We start from the raw sequence: 19,760 nt of genomic DNA, 5'->3' as shown, positions 1-19,760 counted from the left end.
ATCTAGGTAAACACAAGAAACCAACATTAACTTAAGACTAGACACTGTATAAAGGTCTTTTCCAGCCACTATACTTTTCTGACAGGGTATTTTAGTGTCACCGAGTTACAGTATATTGTGGGACTGCTATACTGGAGATTTTATTGGAGATTATAGACAGTGAAATTTAGCAGTTTTTCCTTAAATTTTTATTTTTTTTTTAAAGCATGACTGTAAAACACGAACACCATCATGATTGTATTAAATGTGCTTATTTGTTGTAATAATTCGTAATAATGAGAAAAAAATACTAATTTGTGCATCTCTTGGCTTCCGTGTGCAGCCATGCTGCCGTTGTTGATGGTGCATTCTGGAAATAGTTTTTGCCCAAGTGTGGTCCTGAAAAATCTCAGTTTGAAGGGGTATCTAGCCCTAGCCCTTGGCCCAACGCCTTCAAGCTAAAGAGAATTGGGACACCTATCCTTTCACTTGAATGTGCAAAATGAGGGTTAAGGGGAAGGGCTAAGGCAGGGGTGGGCAAACTCGGTCCTGGAGAGCCGGTGTCCTGCACAGTTTAGCTCCAACACTAATCAAACACACCTGAACATGGTAATTTGTGTCTTCAAGATCTCAAGAAATCTATAAGCAGGTGTGTTTGATTAGAGTTGGAGCTAAACTGTGCAGGACACCGACCCTCCAGGACCGAGTTTGCCCACCCCTGGGCTAAGGGGTAGAATTGGGATTGGGCCTTAATAATATTGTTATATTCAATATTTGTGAAGCCATACAACCCCTGAATAACTCAAAACAGCAACCATTAGTGTCTCATTCATTTTTAAGAGTCTTTGTAATCATTTTGACAACACAAACACTGCTGTCACCTCAACGGAAACCCTTCCTCTGCTTCCATTTCATTGGAGAATGAAAAAGACGTGACTTATGTAATGCGGGTTTTCCACTCGGAGTTGACTTCTTTCAACTGCGGGCGCACAGTGCGCAACGGCAAAAATGTAAGGCACAACAGGGCGCATAAACAGCTCGCAAAATGCTTTCAGCCCTTAAAAAATATTCACATGATGCGTCTCAATGCAAAAAACACATTCGGTGTGACCAGCGGCTAAGTAATCAGGATTAGTGGTTGACTAACATGTTTTTTGAAGGCCTATGCTGATTTGTTTTGTAATTCTATAAATAAAATAATGTTTTAGGGATTTTATGTTGGTCACTAATTGATTTTTTGGTCACTAATTGATTTTTTTGGTCACTAATTGATTGTTGTGTTTGTAGGCCGTGCATTGTCACATGCAGAAACATGCTGAGGACGACAGTAAAATGGAGCCATGAGGGGCCAAAGGAATATCGGACATAACCTGCTCTTTTTTTCCCATATTGGGAATGTCATTCAATTTTCACCAGAGGAGCCCTGTTCATGGGTATATTTTTATACGAACCATCAGATACCAACAACTGCCTCTTAGATGATGTCAAGTTAATCAGCTATGGTCATTTTAATATCTGAGAAGTTGTTTTTATGTCAAAGAAAAACAAGTAAGATGTTCACGTGTAAGTTTAAACAAAAAGCTCTCTAAGAGGATGTGTTTTGTTTGTATGTTGATGAGAGGAAGTCATTCGTCTCCTCTTTCACTTCTATCCGAAGTGTGAAATATGCTCAATTCTTTTATACCGATGTGGCATTGCTCTGATCAAACAGATTGATTTCTGTATCAGACAAACACTCATCTGATTATACACCGTATCGTCAGCTCTGAGATTTACTGACCAAATAAAGACAGAGAAACTGTGAGAAACGTTTGGGTACCAGTACAGCAATAGAGGTGCGGCAGCTCCCTCAGCAAACACGTGCAGTTTTTCCACTCACTATTGTGTGTGCGGAGTTTAGAGATCCTCTGATGTGCGATTTAAAAGGCTTGTCATGTCGAGCAACCAGATTTTATCAGGTTAAAAGCCAGTGTGATCTGAGTCACATCTATATGTGCTGTGAAGTTAGAATCAAATGTGGATTGTGTTTCAGTGTGAACGGTAAGACGGGATTTTAGTTTGTTTTTCCTCATCATTCATTGGGCCTCTTTTGGTGTGGCGGTAATGCAGCTAACAAACTCACCTGAAACAGCGTGACCGGAGATGCATCTATATGTGATGTGCATTTAGTGCCAGTTTAGATTGTGTTTCAATGTGAATGGTAAGACTGAATTTGAAACAATCGTTCTCATCAAACTGCTTTTATTTTATAACCATCCAGATTACAAATTCGCACATAACCCAATCGGAATGAATCTGAATCGTCTTAATATGGAAAGTCAGATTGGATTTTGAATCGTTTTCCTCATCACATTTATTTGTGGTGTGAAATCAGAATCAAATCTGAAATGTGCTTCAATGTAAAGGTTCTGATTGGGTTTTCAATAGTTTTTCTCATTATTCGCAGTGTATAAACCAGAATTTGTTGAAGTAAAAACGCAGGTTACCATTTCATATGAAACCCAATGTGATCTGAATCCATATGTGGTGTGAAATCCGAATTTGATGTAGATTGTTTCAACGTGAATGGTCATATTTAATTTGTTTTTAATCATTAATCGTAATACACCTTTAAGTGTGGTAAAAACGCAGCTTGCACACTCACACAAAGCACAGTGTGACCTGAATTGCATCCATACGTTTTGTGCAATCAGAGTGAAACTAGATTGTGTTTCAGTGTTAATTGTCAGACTGGATTTGAAATAATTGCTCTCATCAGTCTGATTTTTGTTTTATAACCTTGCAGATTACAAATTTGCACACAACCCAATGTGAATCTGAGTTGTTCTAATGTGAAAGCGCAGACTGGATTTCAAATGGTATTTCTGATCACATTTATATGTGGTGTGAAATCCTAATCCATGCTGCATTGTTTTAATGTGAAGGGTCAAACAGAATTTCAGATAGTTTTTTCTCATTATTCATAGAATATGAACCAGATTTTGTTTTAGTGAATGCAGGTTACTAATTCATATAATACTGAATTGCATCTACATCTTGTGTGAAATTAGAATCAAGTGTGGATTGTGCTTCAGTGTGAATGGTCACATTGAGTTTTTCCTCATCGTTCATAACGCCTCTTTGTGGTGCGGTAACAATTCAGCTTACAAACTTACATGAAACACAGTGTGATCTGAATTACGCCCATATCTGGTGTGAAATCAGAATCAAATGTGGATTGTGTTTCAGTGTGAATGGTCATATTGAGTTTTTCCTCATCGTTCATAACGCCTCTTTGTGGTGCGGTAACATTTCAGCTCACAAACACAGTGTGATCTGACTTGCATCCATATGTGATGTGAAATCAGAATCAAATTTGGATTGTGTTTCAGTGTGAGTGGTCTATTGAATTTGAAAGAGATTTCCTCGTCATTCTTAAGACCTCTTTGTGGTGCGGCTTATAAACACCATGTGATCTGAATTACATCCGTATGTGGTGTGAAATCAGAATCAAATGTGGATGCTGTTTGAGTGTGAATGCTCAGACTGGATTTGAAATATCTTTTCAAACCCTTTTTAAGGCATCAACCAGATTCTGGTGTTTTGTGTTGATGCAGTTTGTTCTTTTGCAAGTTAAAGTCTTGTTTTTCATTGTTTTATTGGTATTACATACCTTGCGAAGCAATCCACTTTTTACTTCTGCTTTTTTTGTCAAGACACCTGGTGATTTTGTTTCGTTTTTATTTTATTTTTTGGCTATTAGACTTATTTGTTTTAATGTAGTCACTTGAGTGGTTTAAGCAGTTACTTCTACTCAGTAGACATATTTTGTTTGGCTTCTCTGTGGTTGCTCTCTTTATTGAAGAAAAGAAGGATTCGAGTGTGCCGTGACTCTAAGACTGCAGTTGAATTAAGTGTGCTGTGACTATTGACAGAGACTGAAGTATGACAGTTGGTTTGCATACGCCTTAGAGAAATTAATGAATGTGTTTTATGGGAACGTTTGTTTTTTCGATAGTGAAGAAGTTTTTATTATTTACTTCACCGTTTAGAGAATTTTGTGGCACGTGCGCAGCTAAGATTTGTAGTTAATTGAAAGTGCAGGAGGAAGTGCAAGAAAGCAAGTCTTTATTTTGCTGTCGAATGAAAGTTGTTGAAGTGAGAAACATTGGAGGTGTTTTTGTGTGGTTACGAACATATTCACTTCCTATAATCCTCAGCCTTCCTTTTATAGTATTATGCACACACACACACAAACAAAATAAAACCGGCCTAACTATGCATAACAAACTACATAAGCAAATATCGGGTGACATTGTAATATCCTAACATGGTTTCTGATGGTTTTATATAGGTTAACAACGCTCCAAATCTGCGGTGTTGCTTTTTTAACCTCAAATATAGTCAATCAAGTATTTTTTATTTTTTTTTGTCTCCTTTTTGTTTAGTTATATGAATAACCGTACTGTTTGTTTGAATGCATCTCAACTCTTTTGCTATAGTTGTGTGTTGCTGAGGAGAGATTTCAGCTGACCTCTTAGCTGGTGTTCCAGAGTTTCTCACACTTGTTCATTTCAAATACTGTTAAAATCTTTCTAGGAGTTTTGTACACAAAAACTATTGAAACTAAAGGAATAAAAAAGACATACTAAAGATAAGTGTTCTTTTTTGTTTTAAGTGGAAATGAGGCTTAATTGGAAGATTTTTTTACCAAAATTGTCAATTCTGTCTCATTTACTCACCGTTAATCATTTTGAGTTTGTCCAACACAAACAGCGTATGTTTTATACAGCAGATGCCCGTTTAGCTGCAACACAACGCTGCACTTGCCTTCACACTCATACACTTTGGCCAATTCAGTTTATTCCATTGACATCCATAGTATTTGATATCTGTTTGTCCTACACTCTCAGAAATAAAGGTATGGGAGCTGTCACTGGGGTGGTTCCTTTTCAAAGGGTACAAATTTGTACTGTAAAGGTCCATATTAATACCTCAAGGGTACATACTAGTACTTGAAAAGTGCAAAAGTGTACCCCTTAACATTTTTGGGTTCTAATAAATACTTTTGAGGTACCAATATGGACCCTTTAAGTACAAATGTGTACCTGTTGAAAAGGTATTACCCCAGTGACAGCTCATGTACCTTTCCATTTCTAAGAGTGTACTCTGGATGTCAATGGCTACCAGTTTCTTCAAAAAGTTTCTTTAAAAATATCTTCTTTTGTGTTCAACAGATTTAAAAAAAAATGGCTTAAATGTGTCAATAAATGATGGCAGGATTTAGATTTTGGAGTGGACTAACACTTTAATGCAGGGGTGCTCAATCCTGTTCCTGGAAATCTACCTTCCTGCAGATTTCAGTTGCTACCCATATCAAACACACCTGAACCAATTAATTAGGACCTGAACACCACGTGATAATTACAGGCAGGTGTGTTTGATATGGGTAGCAACTGAAATCTGCAGGAAGGTGGCTCTCCAGGAACATGATTGAGCACCCCTGCTTTAATGGATGTTATATTGATATTAACATTTTCCGTCAAGTACAGTACAGCACTAATCTTGGTCAAAATAACAATGGTGGCTTAAAAAAAGTTATAGTACCTGCTTGTTTTACTTTTGACTTGAACATGTAACCCTTCTACCAAATTAGTTTTATATGGAAAATCACCATTTTATTTCACAATCGGCACATATGTGTGAATGAATAGGCTTTAAAAAGACTTTTTTCATTGGAAAGCACTTCAGCCAAGAACTACACAATGATTTATTCAGTTAAACAAGGTAAAGTCAGTACACTCATTTGTACAATAGGTTAAATGAGGGTCAAGCACACACACACAAAAAAAGCCTAGGTTCGACCCATATCTTCACCCACAGTAATTAAGGTAAGACCCTGAATGTTGCCGTCCATCATGAGCTTTGAGGTTTTGAGATCCATGATTCTCCTCCTCCTTCAGTTTTTTATGATCCTCCTTCTTCACCATGTTCCTGTCTCCCAAACAACCAGGATTTGAAAGGGGGAACAAATGATGTATGCTTTATTTCCTAAATGATATCACCAAATCATGACTGAGAAGTTGGGATGGACAGCACGTCGAGTCGAGGTGAAGATGGAAAGGCATTCTCTGATAAAGGGATGTTGTCATGATTTCTAAGTGTAGAACTAACTCCGCATTCAAATGTGGATCAAATTTTGGCTGTTTTTCAGTATGAAAGGTCAATTTAAGTAGTCAGTTGTATCAGTAAGTGATATTGTTGAAGGTTATATCCAAATCTACTTGACTTCAATTCCTTCCTATTTTAACTATTGAGTTATTTATATTGTTATCTATAGTTTATTGGCTCCATCAGCATATAGCAGAGAGGAATTTCAGGGCTATAATACATAAGCGTTTTTGAGGCTAGCTGAGGAAAAGCGAGAAACGCTGCCTGTGACACTAGTGTAGACAAACTGAATGCAGTTCATGTGTAATGACTTCAAAGAACAAGTTATGACAGAAGATCGTCTGAGGATGACTTATGCCTCAAAAGCTGCTTGCGCACAGTGCCCCTGAAAGATTGCCTCAAATGTGCTGCCCGCCAACATTAGACCCGTCTTACCCTCTATAAATGATAAATGTAGAGGGGCAGTCGTGTTGAGCTGAGGTACAGAGAAAGAGGTAACAGTAGTCTGGCAGCATTGAGTGTTGAGGTAAAAGCTGGTAGTTCTGGTCCTTGCCAAGTCCGGGCTCACCTGGATCTGTAGCTTGCCTACGCGTACATGGTTAGCTGGAGCCACTGGGGGGGAATAGAAAATAGGCAGAATTTGAAATTAATCACATGGAAAGGTTTTAACATTAGAAATTAGAGCATGGCTTAAACTGTGATTTCATCCATGATTTGGTCAAATTTTGGAAATCCTAAAAGATTCTTATGATCTTTGGCTAAAATCTATTTACAACAAGGAGGCTACAGGGAGGCTAAACATATGGTAATAATAAACGTTTACGAAGTACTTTTAAACTTTCAAAAATCACGATCGCTATATATATATACATACATATATATATATATACATACATATATATATATATATTTATATATATATATATATATATATATATATATATATATATATATATATATATATATATATGTGTGTGTGTGTGTGTGTGTGTGTTAAATCAATTATCATCATATCATCAATCATAATCACGATTATTTTGGTCATAATTGTAATCACGGTTATTCAAAACGATTATCAGTTGAAGTCAAAATTATTTGCCCTTTAGTGATTTTTTTATTTTTTTACATATATATATATAAACATTTCCCAAATTATATTTAACAGAGGAAGTTTTCACAGTAATTGCTATAATATGTTTTCTTCTGGAGAAAGGCTTATTTTTTTTATTTTGGCTTAAATAAAAGCAGTTTTAAATATTTTGAAACCTATATTAATAGCTCAATATTATTAGCCCCTTCAAACAATATATATTTTTGATTGTCTGCAAAACAAACTACTGTTATACGATGACTCGCCTAATTACCCTAATTAAACCTTTAAATGTCACTTTAAACTGAATACTAGTATTTTGAAAAATATCTAGTAAAATATAATGTACTGTCATCATAGCAAAGATAAAAAGAAATCAGTTATTAGAAATGAGTTATTAAATCTGTTATGTTTAAACTGTGCTTCAAGCATCCGCACTGTAAGAAAAAAAAAACTTCAGCTACAAAAGTCCTTCAGACAAGAGCAGTGAGGCATTTTCTCCTTTTGTTGTTTGATTAATAATAAAAACAGTCGGCAGCAGGAATATTGCACGCTGTCACTTTAAGAATAGTGCGGCTCTGATATGGTTTCTCTTTCACGTGTCTTTTGATTCTCAACTCGTTTGTGTATAACACAAATGAGGGTTAATATGAAAAATCTCTAAACACCGCATTCTGACACAAATGTGCATGTATTTGACCATAAAAGCGCTCTCATTAAGATGGCGTTAGCAACAGCATGTGCTCTTTCACGCTTTTAAAAATATGAATAATGCGCATCCCATGCTGCAAAAGTTACATTACAGCACATGCTTTTTACACATTTTCACGAGGAACTGAGCTTTGCAGAGCAACAAATGTGTACAACTGGAAAGGGGACGGTATATGATGGAATAAATGTTTATCTCGATTAATGTTTTTTCGTAATCGTTAGAAGCAACAATCGAAATTGAAACCGAATTTTCGATTAATTGCACAGCCCTAATATATATCTATATATCCATGCCTGATAAAGTAGGTGGGTAGTAACGAATTACATTTACTTCAATACATTTACCTGATTAAAATTGTTGAGTAACGTGTACTTTTAGAGTACATTTAAAAATGTGTACTTTTACTCAAATAAATTATTAGAGAAAAATCATTACTTTTACTTTGCTACATTGGTCGATGTTCCTCTGTTACTGTCAAATGATAATAAATATGATTTAAATGACTTGTTTGCAAGTACCGCGAGGCGCCGCATTGAAGAGATTGTCGCAAGAGGTTGCTATATGAGAGACGCATTTCCAGCTTTCAGTTAAAGCGGAGTTATATTTTCCCCAATTTCTGTTTAACAGAAAGATTTTATCAACACATTTCTATAGTTTTAATAACTGATTTATTTTATCTTTGCCGTGATGACAGTAAACAGTATTTGACTAGATATTTTTCATAATACTAGTATGCAGCTTAGTGTAACATTTAAAGGCGTAACTAGGTTAATTAGGCAAGTTAGGGTAATTAGGCACCTTAAAATGGTTACGAAAACAATAAAGGGTCACGAAACACAAAAACACATGTTTTGACCTGTTGACAGTCGTATATGTGTCCCACACTGCTAAAACGCTATTAGGAAACATATATTTCACAAAAAAATGAAAATTGGTTGTTTTTGCATTATTTCGAGCAAATTTGTACTTTCGGTTTGAAACAAATTTTTGAAGCTGCGTCACGACCATGAATTTCTTAGGGTGTATTCCAGTGTGTAGACTGGAGGTCTGTACCGGAGGGTGCCTTATTACGTTTTTGAGTGTGCTGCATTAATGTATGAGTAAGGCTTGGTTCAAATCAATCAGCGCGCCCTATTGTGCAACTTCATTAATATTCATTAATGTTACAGTGTTTAGACGGCACAAAGACGCCACGTTGTGTTGCCAAAACAAGCATAGAGTGTTGCTTTTATAATTTGCTACAGTGAAGGTTTTGTTTTCATTTTCTCTCTATGAGAGCGCAGCTGGACTCACGTGTGGATTACAGTGCACGGGACGCTCGACAACAATACGTGTCTCAAGAACATTGTTTACCTTTGAGCTTTTCTCATCTGGAAATAGTGAGATCCGGATTTGCTGCTCGTCTCCTCTTAATAAAGACGCGGCTCTTGTTGGTGTTAATTGTCCTGTCTCTACAGATTTGGTAAGTGAGCAACCAGTGGTCTTTGTTTATTCAGATGGCAATGTTAGTTCGTATCGAACACCGAGTATAAACATCTTAGCACAACAATCAAACTTACCGTCGTGTAGGATTTTCACTGCATTTTGTGACAGGAAACATTTTGTAACACACACAGCTTTCTGATGCTACCTGCCGTGTGCATCTAAGTTTCCGGGAAATGCCAACTCCCATTTTTATGCAAATTATTTACAGACCCTCCCTCTTTTGCTCCTCCAACACTCCCCCCTAAAAAGAGCTGGACAAGCCCACTTTCCTCACTTTTTCCAAAGTAGAGGTGTAAAAACACCCTGCTGAAACAAGGGGGTATCGTAGCCCTTTAAAAACAGCTTTTATTTTAGCCAATATAAAACAAGAATATTATTTAAAAAAAACATTTATATATACATATATATATATATATATACAGTAAAATTAAAATTATAAAAGCAACACTCTATGCTTGTTTTGGCAACACAACGTGGCGTCTCTCTGCCGTCTGAACTGTAACATCAATTACTGTACATCACTGATTTTGCTTCAGCGTCCAGATTCTTGAACATTACAGGTAGTTATTGTCATAGTTTTAACCTCCACTATGTCTGTATTTTTATTTTATTTTACTCATGATTATGAATTGTTTCAGTATTTACTGCTATTTTGTTTGTGCTGAAAAGTACATTACAGCAAACGTACAGAACCTTTGAAAACAAACCACATTAACAGTAACTTTACATGAAAAATTCACTGATGTGTGTTTGATTTGATGATTGTTGAATGATTGAAACATCTTACAGGATGGCTGAGCACGATTGGTTTCTGGGAAGAAGGATGGAGTTCAGAGGAGTGAGGCAGGATATTGCTAAACTTTGTAGGAACCTACCATGACCAAGTTTGCACAGTACTGATGTAGAGATCTTAGACGTTACTCTGTTAAATGATCCAAATCACTCACCTCCAGTACACTGAGCCTGATGCTGCCATCTCCACATTGGTCAAAGGCCTGGAATGCTCCTATAAGAAAAACAGGTTTGAACACTGTGTGATTTTAATATACACAAATACCAAATTAGCTGTCATGGACCTTTCTTAATCCTATCCCCTTCCCTCTTCCTCCCTCACTTCATTTTTTGTCATTTCCTTTTCTGTCCTATCATAAAAAAGGCAAAATGGTCAAAAATTTTAAATCTCTTGTATGGTTTACAAGTATAAACATGAGCACAAGCAATGAGAAGCTAGCTGTAATTTTCCTAATGGCCACTAGTGTCACTTTCTGAATTGCTGAATAACTGCATTAGTCTGCTGTCAAAAGCCATATTTATCCACCTATTTTGACTATCACATAATAAAGCTTAAGGGAAACACTAAAATCTGCATCATTGGTAAAAATGAGCATGCACAACTGAGTAAGATTAACATAAAAAACACACACACATTTACCAGTTGAATTGAAAAAAGTCATGTGATTTTGTTTTAACGTTTCAAGTGATAACAGAAAAGTATTCTTTCAGATAGGACGGCATTAATGAACAAACCAACCATTAGTGGACAAACCTTGTTGCACAATTTGTGAAATGTTGTTTTGGCCATTCTAAAACGCCTCAGCCAGAGTCTATCATCATCGTGATTTTACATCAAAAGCCATTTATAACTGCGTTCATTGCCATTAGTCTTCATCTTCGTCAATTACATAAATAAAAACAACCAACAGTGGCTTCTCCCAGAGGAGCCGCCTGACAGGTAAAGTTAGGATGATTTTAAGGGCCCACGAGTTACTATTTAGTAACTATTGGTGGGGGATGGGGGGTGGGGTCCTCTTTCCTCTAACTCATTGGATGGAAACGGTGCCGTTTCGTAAATGTTTTATGTGACATTTCAGTTTAGCAGTTTAATGCGCACCTAAATTATGGGAACATAATTAATATTCATTAATTTATATTTTCTTTTTGGCTTAGATAATCCGTTTATTAATCCGGGGTCGCCACAGCGGAATGAACCAATTCAATTCAATTCAATTCAGCTTTATTTGTATAGCGCTTTTACAATGTAGATTGTGTCAAAGCAGCTTCACATAAATGGTCATAGTAACTGGAACAGTGTGGTTCAGGTTTTAGTGTTTAAGTTCAGTTCAGTTGAGTTTAGCTCAGTTCAGTGTGATTGAATCATTACTGAGAGTTCTAACACTGAAGAGCCAATTCATCGATGCGTATCTATACTAATCCTGAACCATGCGAGGCAGTGGCGACAGCGGAGAGGGAAAAAAAACTTCACCTGATGGGAGTGAAGAAAAAAAACCTTGAGAGAACCAGACTCAGTTTGGCACGACCATTTTAATTTCTCCGCTGGCCAAAAAGTCTTGTGCAGAACTTCATTCATCGTGGTTTAGGCTGGAAGATGGCCTCAGCGAAGACTCGTCTGTCCCTGGAGCGTCGCTGGAATCAGACTCATGTTCTCCACTCTTAGACCCACCAACTTATCCAGCACATGTTTTACACAGCGGATGCCCTTCCAGCCGCAACCCATCACTGGGAAACATCCACACACACACTAATTCACACTCATAGACTACGGACAATTTAGTCTACCCAATTCACCTGTATCACGTCTTTGGACTGTGGGGGAAACTGGAGCCCCCAGAGGAAACCCACGAGAACCCCGGACGAACATGCAAACTCCACACAGAAACTGACTCAGCCGAGGCTCAAACCAGAGACCTTCTTGCTGTGAGGCGACAGCACTACCTACTGCGCCACTGCGTCGCTACAATATATTAATAATAATTATAATTCCTTACATTTAGATAGCGCTTCTCTAGACACTCAAAGTGCTTTACACAATGGGGGGTGGGGGGGGATCTCCTCATCCACCACCAGTGTGCAGCAACCACCTGGATGACGCCACGGCAGCCATTTTGCACACCACACACCAGCTGATTGGTGGAGAGGAGACAAGAGTGATGAAGCCAATTATAATATGAGGATGGTTAGGAGGCTATGGTGGACAGAGGATTTTTAACGACCACAAAGAGTCAGAACCTCAGTTTTTAACGTCTCATCTGAAAGACTGCACTCACTGAGCAGTATAGAGTCCCCTTCTTTATACTGGGGTGTTAAGACCCATACAGACCGCAGGTTGAGCACTCCCTGCTGGCCTCACTAACACCACTAGTGGCAGCAACCTAGCTTTCCTGTGTGGTTTTCCATCCAGCTACTGAGCGGGCGCAGCCCTGTTTAACTTCAGTGGGCGACCATGTAAGAGTTGCAGATAGCTAGCTGCCAGCTAATTGTCCGTTATTTTTTTTTCTCTGTAACGTTTTCTTAAATTTAAAAACATACTTTTACTATTAGTTGCGGTGCTAATGCTGGACACTAAGAGATGCACATAGTTCCCCTTACAGACACATAATTCTCTCTTCCTTTACTTTCTCGCTATCTTTAATCACAAATACATTCATATCTATAGTAATAACGACATTAGCCTGATATCTAAGACTCAAGCCTGCTACTAGCTTTAAAATGTTTCGAAATTAACGATGGGATGAGATGGATAAGACAGTGTTACTCAACCATGTTCCTGGAGGACCACCAGCTCTGCACATTTTCAGTGTCTCCTTAACCAAACACACCTGAATCAGATCATCAGCTCATTAGCAGAGACTGAAGGAACTGTAATGGGTGTGACTGACAAAGGAGACATCCAAAGCATGCAGTGCTGGTGCTCCTCCAGGAACGTGATTGAGAAACACTGGCATAAGATACTTATCCTGCACACAAGAGCAGTTTGAAGACAAAAACAGTAGAAAAAAAAGTCCTGAAAGATTTAAATAATCAGAATAAAGTCTTTTAGTGTAATCATAGTACAATATATTGGCCAACTTACTGAACATCCCCTCCAGTCGCACAAGGCAGCTGATGAAACTCTCAAAGTCGACATTCATGCTTTCGTTGGCGTAGCGCATGGTGATGATGTCATACAGCTGGTTGTTCAGACGGAACCCTGAGTGACACACAAGACACGTGACTGTACAGTGAACAAATCCAGCAGGGTTAGTCGAATGTCCTTCAGCGCAACAGATGAACACATGAACTCAAAACTCAAGACTGACCTGCGTCATTGATGGCGTTTCTCATCTCATAGCTGCTGATAGTGTCATTATGATCAAAGTCATAGCGCTTAAAGATTTCCTGCAAACAAAATGTAAGTTACAGCATGTGACGGTCTTTGTTTTGGGATTTATATAGGGTATAATGACAAAAAAATCAAACCTGCCACTGTTTGATTTTGTTCCACAATTGTCTAAACTCTTGCAGGTTAAGTCTTCCTGTTCCATCCATCTGTGTGGTTCAGATTAAGAAAGGTTTGCTTGAAGCATTGTACACACTTTTGTCTTTTTCAATATTTTTTTTCGCATTTCAGTGTTTACGTTTGTATTGTCAAGCTTTTACTATGGGCAATAAGATGTATCGCCATTAGAATCAGCAGCGCAACAAACAAGAATCACATTGCTCATAGTAAACAATCACCCTGATGATCTGACGAGGAAGAGCAGACATTAGCGAACAGTCATTTTTATAGTGTACGAAAGTGTTGCTGGATCTTTAGTGTATACATCACTGCACATTGGTTGACTGTGCACAATATACTGACTCTGAAGAGTGGAAAAGTGTGTGTACAAAAGTACAAAAGTAGCTTGACAATATTCCAATTCAACCACTGAAATGACATGGAATATTTTGAGGATGTTTTCTTGGCTTTAGATGTCTTCGAATTGTTGCTGTCAAAGAAGGATGAGGGAGCTCTCAGATTTAATCCAAAACATCCTAATTTGTGTTCTGAAGATGAACAAAATTCTCAAGAAAGGTATAAACGAAGATTGGAGCCAGCTCCAAATGAGTGTGACTTTTTATATCTTCTACATGACATGTCCACACTAAGTCCAAACTATTGTGTTTTACTAACATCTGCACCCACCACAACCCTTAACTAAACCTCACAGTAACCTTTTGTGTTTTAGAAATGTCTACACCTACCACAACCCTAAACCCAACCTCAGAGTAACCTGTTAAGTTTTAGTAACATCTACACCTACCCCAACACTAAACCCAATCGCACAGTAACCTGTTGTGTTTTAGTAACAACTACACGTACCTCAACTCTCAACCAACTTCAAAGTAACCTGTTGTATTTTAGTAACATCTACAACTACCCGAACCTTAAACCCAACCTCAAAGTAACCTGTTGTGTTTTGGTAACGTCTACACCTACCACAACCCTCAACCCAACCTCACAGTAACCTTTTGTGTTTTAGTAACGTCTACACCTACCACAACCCTAAACCAACCTCACAGTAACCTGTTGTGTTTTAGGAATGTCTACACCTACCACAACCCTAAACCCAACCTCAGAGAAACCTGTTAAGTTTTAGTAACGACTACACCTACCCCAACCCTCAACCCAATCGCACATTAACCTGTTGTGTTTTAGTAACGTCTACACCTACCACAACCCTCAACCCAACCTCACAGTAACCTTTTGTGTTTTAGTAACGTCTACACCTACCACAACCCTCAACCCAACCTCACAGTAACCTTTTGTGTTTTAGTAACGTCTACACCTACCACAACCCTAAACCAACCTCACAGTAACCTGTTGTGTTTTAGGAATGTCTACACCTACCACAACCCTAAACCCAACCTCAGAGAAACCTGTTAAGTTTTAGTAACATCTACACCTACCCCAACCCTCAACCCAATCGCACATTAACCTGTTGTGTTTTAGTAACGTCTACACCTACCCCAACCCTAAACCAACCTCACAGTAACTTGTTGTGTTTTAGTAACGACTACACCTACCACAACCCTAAACCAACTTAAGAGAAACCTGTTAAGTTTTAGTAACATCTACACCTACCACAACCCTAAACCCAACCTCACAGTAACCTGTTGTGTTTTAGTAACGTCTACACCTACCCCAACCCTACACCAACCTCACAGTAACCTGTTGTGTTTTAGTAATTTCTACACCTACCCCAACCCTAAACCAACCTCACAGTAACCTGTTGTGTTTTAGTAATTTCTACACCTACCCCAACCCTAAACCAACCTCACAGTAACCTGTTGTGTTTTAGTAACGTCTACACCTACCACAACCCTAAACCAACCTCACAGTAACCTGTTGTGTTTTAGTAACGTCTACACCTACCACAACCCTAAACCAACCTCACAGTAACATGTTGTGTTTTAGTAACGTCTACACCTACCACAACCCTAAACCAACCTCACAGTAACCTGTTGTGTTTTAGTAACATCAATATATACCACAACCCTAAACACAAGCTACTTGTGGCATAACTCATACTTAAAGCTCCCTGGGCGGCAGCGATTCCTACTTGAAATTCTAAGGTGCCTGATTGGAACAACATAGGGTAAATATTACCAGATTTTTCTTTTCTTCATTAGCGGAAATTTGAAACCAAATTCCTTTAGATGGATTTTTCCAACATGACTCTAACCCATTTCTGCTTGATTACCTTCAAAACAGATAGCAAGAGCATTCAAACTTGATACAAAGGATACGTCCATGAGGGCAATCATGCTTCTACAGCACTCTCGACTGAAGCTCTCGGTGTGAATGTCCTTGTCTGTGAATACCAGATAGTTTCTTGACAACATTTTACAGAGTAATCTGCCAAAATTGTTATACAAATATATACATACGTTTAGACACCACCTTGTTCAAGACATCTTTAAGCTCGTTGGCAGAGACCTCCATGTTCTGCAAAATACAAGAAGAAACAGAAAGGCAGGTGTTGTATTTGTTACGACAAAGTGGATCTGATAGGATCTGAACAGTTACCACTGTTACCACTGGCATGGTCAATTACCGGTCCCACCCCACCACCATACTCACACTCCCCCAAGCGCTCACTGCCTCCCCAGTACTCACGTCCCCCGCGATGTGCTGGAAAATGGACAGGAACTGTTGGTCCTCTTCGCTCTCCTCCCCAGTTGAAGCCGGAGAAGGCTGATCAGACATGAGAGTTGTAAGTTGCGTGTATTAGAACAATTTTGACAAATATGGAGAAAAACTAGTACAAATGATCTTCTCTGAAGAAAAGTGCCAACAGATTTGTCAACAGATTTTATCTGGGTCACAGCACCAGTTAAATCTTTTTAGTTCTTCTCGCACTGTGGAAACTAGTGTTGTAGGCATAGGAGCTCAGTGCACTGATTAGGACAATCAAGACCACAACACTTAGATTTAGTCACTAATCCACCTCTAGAGGTAAGGAGAGTGAAGTTTACTTCTCTCCTACAAGTTGGCCTCCATTACACTCATACCCTTAAATTCCACTCCAATCTGTGTCCTAGTATCAGTGTAACTCCTTAAACATAAAAAATACATGCTGATTCCCAGTACTCATCCCTTTATACCTCACTTTCAACCAGGTCATGGCATCAATTTCAACCATTTAATTAAATTGGTCCCAGAACTGGGCAGAATTCAAACTGTTGTTTCAGGCATAGGCAGTGGACGCACTAACAAGGACACTAAACAACCAAGCTTCAAGCCAATTCACCAATCCATTACTTGAGAACTCAGGAGTAAGGTTTACTCGCATGACTCCTACAAGATGGCCCTTATTACACTCACCCCCCTAAACTTCACTCCAATCCAGATCACAGTATCATTGTAAACCCTTCACCACAGTGAATATAAACGGATCCACATTACACTCATCTCCTTATACCTCAGTTACATCCAGGTCATTGCACCAAATTCAACCATTTAGTTTAACCAGTGCTAAAACTGAAACAGGATTCAACTGGTGTTTCAGGCATAGAAGGTGGGTGTTGCAATAAAGATATTACAAACCACAGCCTCTAGCTTCAGCCACTAATTCACCTCTTGAGATCAGGAGCGTGAATTCACATAGTTTCTACAAGATGGCCTCCATTACACTCATCTTCCTAAATCTCACTCCAATCTGTGTTCCAGGATCAGTGTAATTCCTCTGTGACAGCAAATACAAGTTTTTCCCATTACACACATGCCCTTATACCTCACTTCCATCCGGGTCATGGCACCAATTTCAACAATTTAGTTTAACTGGTCCTAGAACTAAGCAGGATTCAAACTGCCAGGTATAGGCAGTGGATGCACTAACAAGGACACTAAATAACTAAGCTATTAGCTAGTTCACTAATCCATTACTTGAGACGTGAGGAGTAAGGTTTACTCACATAGCTCCTACAAGATGGCCCTTTTTACACTTACCCCCTAAACCTCACTCCAATCCAGGTCACAGTGTGAACCCTTTACCACAGTGAATATAAACTGATCCACTCATGCCCTTATACATTAGTTACATCCGGGTCACGGCACCAATTTCAACCATCTAGTTTAACTTGTCCCAAAACTGATTGGGATGCAACTGGTGTTTCTGGTATGGGAGGTGGGTGTTGTAATATTCTCTAGATTTATGGTCATTAGATGTAAAGACCATATCCTCTAGATTTAGTCATTAATCCACCTCTTGAGATCAGGAGAGTGAATTTCACTCACATAGTTCCTACAAGATGCCCCCCATTACACTCACCCCCCTAAATCTCACTCCTATCTGTGTCCAAGTATCAGTGCAAACCCTCCACCACAGTGAATACAAGCTGATCCCCATTACACACATGCCCGTATACCTTACTTCCATCTGGGTCATGGCACCAGTTTTCACCATCTAGTTCATTGGGTCCAAAAACTGAGCAGGATTCAAACTGATCATTCAGACATAGGCAGTGGATGCACTAACAAGGACGCAAAATATTTTTCATCACTAATTCATTACTTGAAAGGTGAGGAGTAAGGTTTACTTACAGCTAGCTCGTTACCCTTGCTCAGCTAAACACTATAAAGGGTCATGGCATCATTGTAACCACTCCACCTCTTTGCCCTGCTCCAACAAGTGTTTCAGGTATGAGAAGTGAGTGCACCAACGCTAATGACCACAGGATCTAGATTAAGTCATTAATGCACCTTTTGAGATTAGCAGGGGATGTTTTCTAGCATGACTACACTCACTCATGCAAAATGCACTTCCAAGGACACTAAATACCACAGCCATATTTAGCCACTAACCCATCTCTTGTCATCAGTGGATTGAGGTTTACAGTAGTGAGGGTCAGCTTCTAATTGGTGACCCCCCAATACTTCACTCTCACCCGGGTCACGGCACCAATTTAACCCCTAGGCCATGATAAGAGATATGCTAAAGACTGCAGCCTCTAGCATTGTCTACAGGGATTATGGCTAGTGGAAGCATTTAAATGGCTTGTGTACTTGCTCAAAAACTGATATATACCATTAGATGAATCAAAATACCATACACACTACAGCTGCGTATTGACTCTAGCACAATCAATGGGGTTTTATTTCACAATTAACTGTTGCATATCTGTGTTCGATACATGCAGCCAGTTTTAATAACTGGGGTTTGTTACTATTTGGAATAAGGGCACGTCCTATCTGAACCCAGATTTCAAACACTTTAAGATAATACTTACCACTGGATGATCAGCTTCAATCCTGTTCTCTATCTCCCTGAGAAGAAACCAACAAACATCGGTCACCATAATAAACACCACAGACAAGTTAAACACCATTGTGGGAGGGTTTTCTTTTTGGATCTAGGTTTTCCTTGATATCTAAGCCTACTATTCGATATTTCGTGAGCCATTTTTCAATTATTTTGCTTTCATCAAACATACACCATGTTTTTTTTCTATAACTTCATAGGAATTACTCAAACTTACCTTGTATGATTACCTTACCTTTAATTTTAGCTACAGATTCTTCATAGAATTTAAAAAGAGGTGATATGTTTGATAAATGGTAATAATAATGATAGGATCAGTAAATAATTTATATCTAGGCCGCATAAAGAAACTGGAAATCGTTATTGATATGATCATCAATAAAATGCTATGTATCCCTAATCAGCATTCCTTGAAGATCATCAGCATCCCTTTGTGTGTCCGTGTCTTCCTTGTAGCTGCAGTTTATTTTGCGTCAGATTGGATCAGAACTGAAAGGAAATGTTTACCGGAGGGTCCCAAAATGTGCTGTTGCTTGTCCTAAAAATGATTCCATTACAGCCTCGAACTGGGGCCGATTTCTTCCAGTTCTACAAATCAAATTGTCATTAAAATTTTTGTCCTTGTGTTTTCTTTAGTTCCACCCCATATCCCATCCCTTCCGTGAAGAAAGCTACCAGAATTTACCTTTGTATTCAGTTTAACTCTGTGCCTGTCAATATAAAATGTCTTTGCTTGGTAACACCAAATATGAATTGAAGTAGA

At 38.5% G+C, this 19,760-nt stretch overlaps 2 protein-coding genes across 5 annotated transcripts in view; one reads left to right on the top strand and one right to left on the bottom strand.

Annotated features, from left to right (window-relative positions):
* The window catches only part of znf106a (zinc finger protein 106a), a 30,751-nt gene extending 26,140 nt beyond the window's left edge, over window positions 1-4,611 (top strand). Inside the window, exon 22 of the mRNA XM_003200378.6 lies at window positions 1,267-4,611. Within this exon, the coding sequence (XP_003200426.2) occupies window positions 1,267-1,323 (57 nt within the window). The 3' untranslated portion in view covers window positions 1,324-4,611. The remainder of the gene's footprint in view (window positions 1-1,266) is intronic.
* A 1,093-nt stretch (window positions 4,612-5,704) lies between these two features.
* Window positions 5,705-19,760, bottom strand: part of capn3a (calpain 3a, (p94)) — a 41,083-nt gene continuing 27,027 nt past the window's right edge. Inside the window, exons 13-21 of one of the 4 annotated variants that reach the window (XM_017351625.4) lie at window positions 18,966-19,002; window positions 16,318-16,431; window positions 16,125-16,182; window positions 15,984-16,048; window positions 13,674-13,742; window positions 13,514-13,592; window positions 13,288-13,428; window positions 10,364-10,422; window positions 5,705-6,741 (exon numbers count right to left, since the gene is read on the bottom strand). In XM_017351625.4, coding sequence (XP_017207114.1) covers window positions 6,715-6,741; window positions 10,364-10,422; window positions 13,288-13,428; window positions 13,514-13,592; window positions 13,674-13,742; window positions 15,984-16,048; window positions 16,125-16,182; window positions 16,318-16,431; window positions 18,966-19,002 — 649 coding nt within the window. In that variant the 3' untranslated portion in view covers window positions 5,705-6,714. 4 annotated transcript variants of the gene reach the window in all.

This window comes from Danio rerio, chromosome 17, assembly GCF_049306965.1.
Source record: "Danio rerio strain Tuebingen ecotype United States chromosome 17, GRCz12tu, whole genome shotgun sequence".
Classification (NCBI taxonomy): domain Eukaryota; kingdom Metazoa; phylum Chordata; class Actinopteri; order Cypriniformes; family Danionidae; genus Danio; species Danio rerio.
The sequence above is the reverse complement of the archived record's forward strand: the minus strand, read 5'-3'. Positions and strand labels throughout refer to the sequence as shown.